This window comes from Equus przewalskii, chromosome 21, assembly GCF_037783145.1.
Source record: "Equus przewalskii isolate Varuska chromosome 21, EquPr2, whole genome shotgun sequence".
NCBI classification, from domain to species: domain Eukaryota; kingdom Metazoa; phylum Chordata; class Mammalia; order Perissodactyla; family Equidae; genus Equus; species Equus przewalskii.
The window spans coordinates 35906346-35918727 of NC_091851.1; the positions used below are offsets into that span (position 1 = coordinate 35906346).

General features: G+C 50.0%; 1 protein-coding gene across 50 annotated transcripts in view; it reads right to left on the bottom strand.

Annotated features, from left to right (window-relative positions):
* ZMYND8 (zinc finger MYND-type containing 8) overlaps nucleotides 1-12382 on the bottom strand; it is a 116461-nt gene that overhangs the window by 74290 nt on the left and 29789 nt on the right. For 44 of the 50 annotated variants that reach the window (XM_070589399.1, XM_070589406.1, XM_070589362.1 and 41 more), the window contains one exon: nucleotides 6378-6526. In XM_070589399.1, coding sequence (XP_070445500.1) covers nucleotides 6378-6526 — 149 coding nt within the window. Of the gene's footprint in view, nucleotides 1-6377; nucleotides 6527-10291; nucleotides 12066-12382 lie in introns of those variants that run through there. The other 6 variants (XM_070589397.1, XM_070589378.1, XM_070589366.1 and 3 more) reach the window with 1 other exon arrangement.

Genomic DNA, 12382 nt, shown 5'->3' on the forward strand with positions numbered 1-12382 from the left:
CTGTTCATGTCTAATATTTTTACGTTACTTTTCTTTTTTCCTTATTTTAATGGCTAGGACCCCCAGGATAAAGGCAAAGAGTGGCCAAGATTGCAGGCGTTCATGACTCCTCGTTCCTGGTTCTTACTACGAGGTTTGAATGTTCTCACAATGCCTGCTATTTCCACACTCCTTGAGAAAGAGCCCCACAGACGCTTATTTAACAGATCTTGTTAACCAATCCTTTCAAGCCTCCCCATTTTCATTTCTACTAAGAAAATAACTAAGACTTTTAAGAGTGATTGCATAATTCTTGAGCCCAGTTATTTCCCTGTTTCAGTACAATGTTTAAGATAGAGCACTCTGCTTGGTTTCCAGAGGGTGACATCATTGTTAAAATATTCTTTCCATGTTACGTTTTTCAATATACTGTTACACACACCATCTTCATCTTACCCTCACAGCCACCCAGAGAGGTACTCAGGGTACATAGCCCTAGTCTTACTTGACAGATGAAAAGACTAGGTAAAAAAGACTTATCTGATCCCCAGGCCCAGAGCAAGGCCTCAAACCTGGGTCTCCCAGCCCTTTCTCATGTCCCTATGCCCCATATAACATGATGCTGGATGCAGAAGTGATTCTGATGATTAAGGGACCCCCTCAGAGAACGCTCTCTGTAGTTCAAAATAACTTCTGCTTAATGCAAAATGCTGGAGGGAAAAATCTGAAAATTAAAAAGACAGCCAGAGGGGCTGGCCCCATGGCTGAGTGGTTAAGTTCGCGTGCTCCGCTTTGTCAGCCAGGGATTTCGCCGGTTCGAGTCCTGGGCTTGGACATGGCGCCGCTCATCAGGCCATGTTGCAGCGTCCCACATGCCACAGCCAGAAGGACCCACAACTGAAGTGTACGGCTATGTACCGGGGGGCTTTGGGAGAAAGGGGAAAAAATAAAATCTTTAAGAAAAAAAAAAAAAAAGCCAGAAACATAACAGAAGGGCATGTGAACAGAGACCAGCATCTCGAGCAGGGTTCTCAACCTTGGCACTGAGGACGTTTGGGCCAGAAAATTCCTCATTGTGGGCGCTGTCCTGTGCACTGTAGGAGGTGTAGCAGCTTCCTCGGCTAGAGGCTGGTAGCACCCCCATGCACAAAACTCTGACAAGCAAAAATCTCTCCAGATATTGCCTAATGTCCCTTGGGGGGCAACACTGCCTTTAGTTGAAAGCCACAAACGTAGAGGGTCTATCTGCCTAGGAAAATGGTTGAGGTTCTTTGGAGGGAGGGGGGCTTGGTAGAGGAAGAGGAAGAGGAAGGGGGGAGGGGGAGGAAGAGGAAGAGGAAGAGGGGGAGGAAAAGGAAGAGAGGGAGGAGGAGGGGGGGAAGAGGGGGCGGGAGGTGAAGAAGAGAAGAGAAACTCCTATTGAAAGGTAAACCACACCTATCGGGCAAGCAGAACTATTTCTAAGCTGGCAGGGTCTTCCAGGATGGTTCTGTGGCTTCTGCAGGATGGCAGTGAGCCATATTCCAGTGCCTGACTCCCTTTCAGGAAATTAGTAACAGGATAGGAAGAGTCGTTAAGATGTAAACGAAACTGGGAGAATCAAATACGACAGCTCATCTCCCGAGCTGGCAACCCAGGTCCTTTTCAATAGAAGCGGGGGTTCTGCCACTTCAGAAGTTCAGTTTCCCCCACGGTCCTGCCACAGCCCATCTTGGTGGGGTGGGCCTTCCTGGGAGGAACATCAGGGCTGAGCCAGGCTGCCCCAGACCCTTTTCAGGAGATTCCACCCTTCCCTGCGGCCACCGCTGCGGCTGAGAACTGAGAACCAGCAGCCGGGTAACCTCCTTGTCAACCAGACACTGGCCTTATCTGCTCCTTGTGCTTCCTACTCCCTAAAAAGCAGCTGATAACAAATATGGAATATTTAAAAAAGAAAGAGCAAATCATTTCAGGTAAAATGAGTTATGATTTTTTCGCCCCCACACGTATAAGGTGTGTAACCAGCTGGTAAAGCAAACGGGTTGCAACCTGTGTTATTCCAGGATAATTGCAGGCTGCGTGAGCAAATGTGCTTATTTCCCTGCTTCTTCCACAGGTCGGCTTAACAAGAAAATAGACAGGCTTGATTATTCACTTCTGGAATAGCCCAGTCTATACCAGAAGCTGGTAAACTTTTTCTATAAAGTGTTCTATAAATATACGAGTCAGTCAGTCACGTGGTCTCTATTGCCAGGACTCAGGCCTGCCACTGCCGTGCAAAAGGAACCAGAGACAATATGTCAATGTATTAATGTGGCTGTGTGCCAATAAAACTTTATTTACAAAAACAGGCTCCAGGGCACATCTGGCCCACAAGGCTGTAGTTTGCCAACACCTGGTCTGTGTAACCCGGAGAATGAGCGCTCTGACTGTGTGGGAGCACAGGGCACACGTGCTGGGGACGGGGGAACCACAAACTCAAATTCCTACAGGGCCACGTAGGTAACATACATGAATAAAAATAGATCTTGCTCCAGCTTTTGTCCCCGTGCCATCTGATAAAAACCATGGGTCCTGGCAAAACATGTCTCTAAGAAGACCTGTCCAGGCCTGGAGGGTGAGGAAGGCACTGGCATTCAGCCCCAACGCTGGCGAAACAGCAGGGAGGGGCAGAGTTCATGCCCGTCTTAAGGGGGCAGCCCCACTCAGCTCCAGTGACCAAGGCAGCTGGGTGGGCACATGCCACCAGTGCTGCCTGATCTCAGGGAGATGCCGGCCAACCTGCTGCCCCCCGAACTATCTCAACTGTCAATACACTGCCCGGGCCCAACAAAGGACTTCTGTGAAATGCCCCAGTTTTTAAGACAATGCATGGGCTCAACAAAATAAGTCCTAGGCCACCATTTACGGTATGTGTACACCCTGTACCCAGAGGAGGTCATGAGGGGCCCCATGACTTCTTTGCCATGTTTAGTCAAAGGTATACCCAAACCCATTTAGGTTAACAGATTATTTCTCAATCCTTTGATGAGCAGGAAAAAAAAAAAAAGAGAGAATCTTCCAAAAGGACTCTTTGAATTCAAATACCCCCAGGAAGCAAAGAGGAGAGTCATACTTTTTAGTAAAGGCCCTAAGGTCATTTGAGGACAAGATGTTTCTTGCCCCATCTACTGCAGGGTGTTTGGCAACCTGACTCTCATCCACAAAATACAAGGAGTGTCCTTCTAGGCTGTGAGGTGTCCCCGCCGCCACCACCACCACCGCTCGCAAGAAAAAGCACCTACATGTTTTCAAACCTTTCCTAAGGGGTGACACCATGACCAAAAGGCTTTAAATATTAATTATAAATCTTAGAATACTTTTTCCCCTAAAAATAAAGTGTGTTTAAAAGTGGTTCTTAAAACTCTCCTAAAAGTATTAAATTCCCAAGACATGAAAAATGGGTGAGGGGCCGGCCCCGTGGCCGAGTGGTTAAGTTCGAGTGCTCCGCTTTGGCCGCCCAGGGATTTGCCAGTTGGGCTCCTGGGCGCAGACATGGCACTGCTCATCAGGCCATGCCAAGGCGGCGCCCCACATGCCACAGCTAAAAATATACAACTATGTACCGGGGGGCTTTGGGGAGAAAAAGAAAAAATAAAATCTTTAAAAAAAAAATGTTGGTGACTATATTATGATGGTAAAACCCAGCATGTGCAGACCTACAATTTGCTTTTAATTCCATAATTTTTTAATTCTTTAATTCTAAAAGAAAAAAAGAAGAAAAAGGAAGTGTCCAGAAGAATTTTGAGGGGATTTCGTTCCCCTTAGGAAGGCAGACGGGGAGGAGGGAGTTGCCCCTACTCCGTAAACATTACACGCTAGAATGAACCATGGAGTCAAGGGTCAGAATACTCTTTTTTTTTTTTTTTTTTTTACAGTTAAGGCTATTTCTCCTTTGCCAACTCGTGGCTGTTCAGCCCCACGGAGTTTTCGATCTGAAAAAAAAACCGACAATCCACCTTACAGTGTTCCTCGTCCAAACCACTATTTTACAAGATAACTGAAGCTCAGAGATGAGACAGCAACTGACAAAGTCACAGAGCAAGTTCCCCAGATGCGGTGGGGCTGGCAAGAGCCAGGCCTCAGGTCTGGAACACGTTTCCTCCAGTGCCACAGTCCTGTAAACTCTTCTATCAACACTGAAGATGACTGTTCAGGAGCATAAACACGCCCTGTGCCGGGTCACCACGCTCTGCCATGTTCCACGCCCAGAGTGCGGTCTACATTCAGGAGCTCCCACCACGTGTCAAACTCTGGGGCGACAGCAGCCGTCAGACACTGGCCACTGTCTGAGGCTCCCAGTCCAGAGGGGGACACAGATTTACAAACACATCACTGTGGTCATGAGGCTTAAGTGTTACGGAAACGGTATTATCACACAGATGGGGAAGGGAGAGAAAACACCTGGACTGCCCACGTTGATCAGCTTCCAGAAAGAAAGGTGAGCCAACTCTTAAAGGACAGGCAGGAACTCACACAGCATGTGTGCACACATGCACACACAGAGGGGAGGTAAATAAAAGACTTTCTACACACAGGGGGCAATATCTGCTTCACGCTTACTGGTTGTTACCAATAAGTAAGCAAGACGAGGGTCTGCCCAGGAAGGTGAATTAACTGGCTGAGTGAAGGTTTGTGGATTATTTGTGGCCTGAAAGTTTCTTTCTTAGTCTTCAATCCCAACAGCTACTGGACGGCTCCTGGGTGACAGGGGTGGGTTGTCACTGGCATCAAGCCAGACAGGCAGACCTAAGCTCAAATGCAGCTTCTCACTCGCTCTGAAGCCTTGAGGAGGCAACTTAACCTCTCTGAACCTCTGGTTTTTTCACTTGTAAAACGGAGACAATTATAAGGGTTATTATAAACATTAAGATTAACACAGAAAAATGCTCACAACAGAACGTGGCACACTGTAAGCACTGCTTTTAGTACTGTTTTCAACGACAGTATGTTTAAATTGCAATGCCCCCAGAAATTTATTTAGGACCCATCAGTTTTTTCTCCTATAATGGGATTCCCAACCCATTAGACCTGCACAGTCCAACACGGGAGCTACAGGCAGCCACAGGCAGCTGCTTACATTTAAGTTAAATTAAATGAAAAATTCAGCTCCTCAGTCACATTTGCCACTTGCAAGCCCTCAATGGCCACACGTGGCCTGTGGCTATCCTACTGAACAGCTCACGCCTAGAACAATTCTAAAACTGGTGTTTAATTATTTCACATATAGTTTGTGTGATTATTACACTCAGCGTAGAGCCTGGCTTAATTTTTACTATTATTAGTATTTATGTCATTCAGCTCAATTCATCTTCACAACAACCCTGTGAAATCAGTGGCAGTATCATTATTCCCATTTCAAGAGATGAGAAAACTAGGCACAGAGCGGTTAACTTGCCCACAGCCACACAGCAAAAGCAGAGCTGGCATTTCGCTATGTAATTTTGAGGATGAAAATAGATTAGAGCACAGAAGCGTGCCCTCTCACAGTCCTGGGCATTTAACTGTTGCTAGGTTTCTTCCCGTGAAAGCTGCAATCTTGTTTTATTCAACCTGAATCCCCAGGGCCCACTCCAGCTCTCCGTAACGCACAAAATGGATGCACACGTCCCAAGCAGGCCCTGCTGCGGTGGCATCGAACCACTGGGGCCTCCCGTCTCCTCCAGCACTGGGAGACTGGACCTCATGGCCCACTAAAGCATCTCTCTCTCTTTTTTTTTTTAATCAGAAGCACATTTAGCCTGCATCAGAGGATTTTAAAGCCAAAAGGTTCCTTAGACAAGAGCCAAGAGGACAAACAGATTTTCACATCTAGTTGAGGGGTCCTCGCCGCCCAGGGAGGGTGGGGTCTGCCGCCCATGTCGAGGGCAATGAGAAGGCATGGTGACCAGTCACCAAAAGCGACCGGGGGCAATGGGCAGGCAGAGCGGCTGCCTCTCCACGGACCTAAACCTCTGATTTTACAGATGAGAAAACTGAGACCGGAAGGGAGCACGTCTCAGCCACGCAGCCACCTCCAGGCCAAGCTCGGAAGCATCCTGCTGGCCATGGCCTAGGAGGGAAAATCCTCGGGCCATGTAGGGCAACAGTCCTAAGGCATGAAGAAAAAATCCCAGGAAAAGCCCCAAACCCTAATGCACAGTATCTTCATCCCATCTGGGTCACTGCCCTGTCCCCCAAACGGATCTGAAAACCCCCTGGAAGTGTCTACACAGGTCCCCTTTGAGCTGCCCTTTTTGTCCTATGCAAATGACAGCTGGAGAAAGGCAGCTTGCTAAATGCCAGGAACTCGAGCTACTAGGAAACCCCGGGGGGAGCCAGAAGGCTTCCCTACAGCCTTTGTCGTGCTGGCGTGGACGCCATCCCCAGCGGCCGTTTACCTGCTCCTTATTGCTATTGTTCAGTAATCCGGGTTTCTTTTTCTTTTTAATGGGGCTTGTTGACGTGTCCTGTGGCGAGTGGCCATTGGAAGAATGTGGAGGGCTGGGGAACTTTCTTTTCTGGGCTGTTCTCTCTGTGGAGCCAGGATCTGAAAGAGATATACAGGACCACATATTTTAAAGCAGGCAGGCAGGCCGAGACCCCGCAGGGAGGGTGTGTGCGGGACACAACACATTTTGTTCCCAAACCCAATAGCATTTTAGCATTCCTCCCCGGGAACACACTTACCCACTCTTTTCACTGCCTGTCTCAGAAGCCACACAGTCTTTCTTTGGCCTACATAACATTTTATATTTTAAAATATAAAAATAAGGGCCCGGCCCCGTGGCCCAGTGGTTAAGTTTGCGCACTCCACTTTGGCAGCCCAGGGTTTCACTGGTTTGGATTCTGGGTGCGGACATGGCACCGCTCATCAGGCCACGCTGAGGTGGTGTCCCATATGCCACAACTGGAAGGACCCACAACTAAAAAATACACAACTATGTACCAGGAGGCTTTGGGGAGAAAATGGAAAAATAAAATCTTTAAAAAAAATAAAATAAAATAAAATATAAAAATCAAGAGACTTCACATAATCCCCTAGATTTTTGGCTTCTCATAAAAAAATACATCATGGCCTGCAGAGCCTTATGGCACCAGACAGATCTGAATACCAGGTGCTCAGATTGAGATGGGAACGTGCCCTCCATTTTGCCACAATCCCCACTCTTCCCTACTGTGTCCCAGTTGACAAGGCCATGATCCAACTGCCATGAGTGTTCACACAGGCACTGGTACTGTCCTTATCCCAAAGAAGTATTTCTTCTCCACACCCGTGCCTGACGGCAAAAGCAAGAAACCACGAAAGATAGACCAAGGCCACACGCTTCAAGAAAACAAAAGCAAACACACTTCTTTGTGGAACACAGTAATATTTATTCGCGTTTGTCAGGCTAACAAAGTGTAACCATGTAAGAAGAATGTACCCACCCACCAGAAAGTGCTCGTGGCCCCGTCACCGGTACTCATCGTACTTGCAACTCTCCTTCAAAGAATTCCACGCAAATTACATTCTCACTGATTCTCATTTGTACGCCTACCCCACTCTTGCCCATCCACTCCTTTCTATTTTAATTCTCTCAGCATCTCATTTAAACACATATCTACTTCCCCCACCATCCAATCTTCAACTGCCAGGACTTGATTCCATTCCATGCTCGACGGCTGTCTGGTTAGCTTAGGGATGTCATGGCTCGGCCTGGCGCACTTACATCCGGAGAAACAAAAGCTACAAGCACCAGAAGAGGGGCAAGCACAGGTGATGGGATGGGGTGAGGAATCCAGAAAGGTGACTATCTCCCAGATAGCCTGACGACGTTCCTCCTCCAGGGTTAACTCTCAGGCAGGTCCCAGCACGCGGGCTGCACCGTGTGTCACCATCCGTGTGCGTCCGGACAAGAGCCGCCAGGGCAGATTAACAGGGTCCAATAGGGCCGCACGCAAGGCCTCCCAGTGGTGGACTGTTGACCGAAAGGCGGGGCATCTTCCAGCACGCTCACAAAGGAGGACAATGAGCTGCTTTTGCAAAATCCACTCCACACCATGGAACTCTCCAGTCTCCCTGGGCAGGAAAATCCTGAGACACGGCCCTGAGAGGCAATTAAATGCTAACCACAGGCACCTTGAGGGAGAACAGACCCCAGAGTTCGGGGGAACATCCCACAGCCATCAAAACGGAGGCCCAGAGAGCCCAAAGGGTTGGCCCAGAGGCACACGACAGCTGGTTAGTGGGCAAAGCCACTAGAGAAAGCCGCGGCGTGGGACTGACATGTACCCCGGAGAGCGCCTCCTCTCATTCCCACAGGGATGCTCCACGCGGCCATCACACGCGAAAACCCTGGCTTTCTCCACACGGTCTCTAACCCCGAAACCTCCTCCTAGAAACACATTCTAAATACACAGTCACGGGGGAGCAAAGCACATGCCAGAGGACTCATCTGCTCCCTGCATGCTGTACCTAAGACTGGAAACGACTTCAATGCCCACAGAGAGAGGACGGGTCTGACAACACACGACAGCCATCCTGTGGAATATTCTGCAGTCACTAAGAACGAGGAGACACCTCCACACGAAGTGACGCTCCCCAAGCTTCCGTATCAGGTTAAAAAAGAAACACACGGCTAGCACCACGAACAGACCACCATACTCCCCCAAAAAAGGATGTTTTTTATATATATCCATGTTCACATAAGCCTAACATATTCCTGGATGAGCACAAAAATACAGCAGAGCTCAAAAGGGGGACTGGTGGCTGCCTCTGGGAAGGGAACCTGGGGGCATTAGTTTTTACTGTGTACCCTTGTGTACATTCACATGTCTGTACTACTTTATTGAAATAAAGAAATTTGTTTTTTATTTTTGAGGAAGATTAGCCCTGAGTTAACTGCTGCCAATCTTCCTCTTTTTGCTCAGGAAGACTGGCCCTGAGCTCACATCCGTGGCCATCTTCCTCTACTTTATATGTGGGACGCCTACCACAGCATGGCTTGCCAAGCAATGCCATGTCCACACCCAGGATCCGAACCGGCGAATCCCGGGCCACCGAAGCGGAATGTGGGAACTTAACCACTGCGCCACTAGGCCAGGCCCAAAGAAAATTTTAAAACGAGGTATTTAAGAGGTTCCGTTTCACATAGAAAAGCAGCAGGTGCAAACGAAAGCCAGTAATGAGCAAATGAGGGATAAAAAATGTCACCAGACAAACAAGCTGGGGCTGATCACCGTGGGCTTGTGAGCGCAGCAGGGAGTTTGGGGTTTGGTGCATGTGGATCTGCTAAACCCAAGCAACTCTGCTCAAAGAATCAGAGGACAGGTGTTTAAGAACAGGGTTTTGGGGGCTGCAAGGGGCTGCTGCGTCCTGGAAGAAATGGCGTCCTGGTCAGGCAAAAATTCAAAGCAATTGGGCAAAGGTTTTGATTTTGTATGTTTTGCTCAGTCTGTGGGTAGATTTTGGAAGAACAAAGGAGATGTGCAAAGACACGCCAAGGGAAAGTTGGGGGCACGTTCGGGAGAAAACAAGTAGCGCGTTTTAATGCTTCTCAGGGGAAAGCTACGGATTTCTGCAAAGGACAGCTCCTCCTCAACACAAGGACAACCTCGGCACCCTCCCACCCAACGCCATCAGTACTCTCAAACAGTCACAACAAAAAGCGCCCCCACGTATTTCCCAAACGCTCCCAGAGGAGTGGTACCAGCCTCCGAAGAACCACTGAGCTGGAACATGGCGCACGGGGGATGAAGGGCACAGCCAGCCCACACCCAGTCACCCACGGGCCAGAAAGGGCACCAGCCCCTCCTTGGGCCGTCTAAGCTATCCGCCCGTGGCTGAGATCCGCCAGGACAGTGGCTCCCAAAGTGTGGTCCCCGCTACGAGCAGCAACAGCATCACCCAGGAATTTGCTAGAAATGCACATCCTCAGGCTCCACGTCGGAGCTACAGAATCAGAAGCTCCAGAGCAGGGCCCGGTGACCTATGGTTTGACAAGTGCTCCAGGGGACTCAGACGCACACTGGTTTGAGGTGCTACAGGGTGCATGTGTGGGGGTCGGGGGTGGGGGGGGCGTGGAATCGAGTTCTCAAGCCTGGAGAATCCTGCTCCACCCTGGGGAGCCAGTCTCCTCTGCTTCCTCACGGCCACCTGGGGGGCAGGCTCAAGACTGAGGACACAGAAGCCAAGCATGGAGGCAACGTGAGAGAATGAAGACAGCCAAAGAGGAGAGGACCCCAAGGAGGTCTCCTACTGCTCAGAGCCTCAAGGCCACATGTGTGACATGGGAAGCGAGGCAGAGAAAGGAACCAGACCCCAAGTTCTTACCTGGAGTCCAGGAAAGCGCTTCAGGGACGCACGATCCACAGGGCGCGGTTTCCGTGCGTGGATACAATCTCCTGGGAAGACGGGGCATAGCCCACCTCACCCTCTCCTCGGTGTCAACAACTCTAAAAATCAACACCCACAGGGCCAGAGGATCTTAAGAAATCCCTTTTAACTTTAAAATTCTTTAATTCATGGGACAGAGGGGGAAAAGTCACTAGAAATGAATACACTCATAAGCAACTGAGACAGCTGGGGAGGGCGTTCTGCCCAAACCCAGCAGGAAAGAGGAGGGAAGCAGGGTCCTGCTCGGCGAGAGGAGGGGTCCAGCCCAAGGCTGCCCCAAACCGAGAGGATTCCAACCCTTCTAGTCTCAGTGAAACATAAACCCCAATTCTGTTCCCGGTTACAAACACACCGACTCCCCCTCCAGAGTCGGGGAGAGTTCAGCAGCCGGACACAAGGAGTAGAAATTTAATAGGTTCCGAACAAGAGACACAGCTGTCAAGAGCAGAGGCTTCCAATGAAGGCTCCTAGGGAGAAGAATTGGGAAATGCTGGCTGGATCCAGCCTACTTCGGAGGGACGAGATAGCGGGCCAGCATGCTGACTTAAAAACCTACCCACCCCAGTGGGGGCTAGGCCACTGGTGGTGATAGAACGGTGGGTGTGGAGCTTGCTGTAGCCATAGTAACAAAGCCGCCTTGAGGATCTTTTCCAGAAAGCTGAGTCAAAGATTTTTTTTCTTCTTCTTTAACGACTTAATTCTGACGAGGACGTATTGCTAAATGCATTTCATCTATAAACTTGGAATCATGACAAACAGCCACCCTAGACAATCACCCAAAAAACGGTTCACCCGTGATCTGAAAAGACCTCCGTGCGAGGCAGCAGGACCCGCAGTTCTGGGTTGGCCCACCAGTGATCCTTAGCCTCCCACCCCTACCCCTCAAAATAAGTCTGGTTCTGAAGGAGTTAACGTGGGCGAGGGAGGGGCTGCCTAGAGGAAAGGGACAGAGCAATGACTCAGGAAAACAGCTTGGCATGGAGCAGGAAGTGGCAGCATTCTCCCCTCCTTGTGACATTTCACTGAAATCTGAATATGGGAAAGTCTGCTGAGTACTAGGAAGCAAGCACGTGACGACATCCTTGCTCGGTCTTGTGAACCACCGGAAATCATCCCGTTCAGCCCTTCCTAGATGTCCCTTGACTTAAGGGACACCTTACTTCAAGATAACCTGGCCTCTGAGCTTTCCGTAGCCATGGGTATTAACCGCGAAGACTTTCTTTTATTACATACAGTGTACCAGGCCCTTTCAAAATGCCTCTGAGTCCTTCCCTCTGGGTCACCTGCCCAAGATCACACAAGTGGCAGGGCTGGGATTCGAACCCAGGCCCACCAGTGGCCTCACGCCAGGGAGAGGCTTGTCTCAGCTCTGTAGCAAGATGACTTCCTAATCCAGGGTCTCCGTTTCAAGAGGACACTCTCATTTTGCCGTTTTCTTTCTCAACCGCAGTGGTGGTAGGGGAATTCAACAGGAGCTCTGGGAATCGGGAGAAAGGTGGAAATCGTTTGTGTCACTCGCTGATGACGCAAGCCGTGCTCTCAAAGGCAGTCCCCACGACGCATGTTCACCTCCCAATCTTCCAATGGTGGCGCCAGAACCAGAACCACAAAATAGGCTGAGCGGGGCCCAGCGGCCATCTCCTCTCCCAAACACTTGTCCAACTCATCCAGTGCCCCACCGCCCAAGCCACACGGGCAGCCTCCCCTACACACACCCAGCGCCTGAGTCACAGCACTCACCCTCTGCAGAGTCTAGGAAATGACATACCATGACAGGGCACCGTCTGCTCCGGGGAGGGAAAGGGCCCCAGCAGAGAGGCTGGCCACTTCCTCACAAGGACCAGCCCCGTGATGGGTTTCTGTGGGTGTTAAACTTCCCTAAGGATGTCGCTCGCCGGTGAGCCTGCTGGACGCTGAATGAGAAGCAGCCTCGGTCAACAGGCTGACACAGGCACAGCAGGCCACAGAAGCAAGGTGACCAACCGTCGGCTGGCCGGAGATGGACAGTCTCGCACAAACCAGGACAAG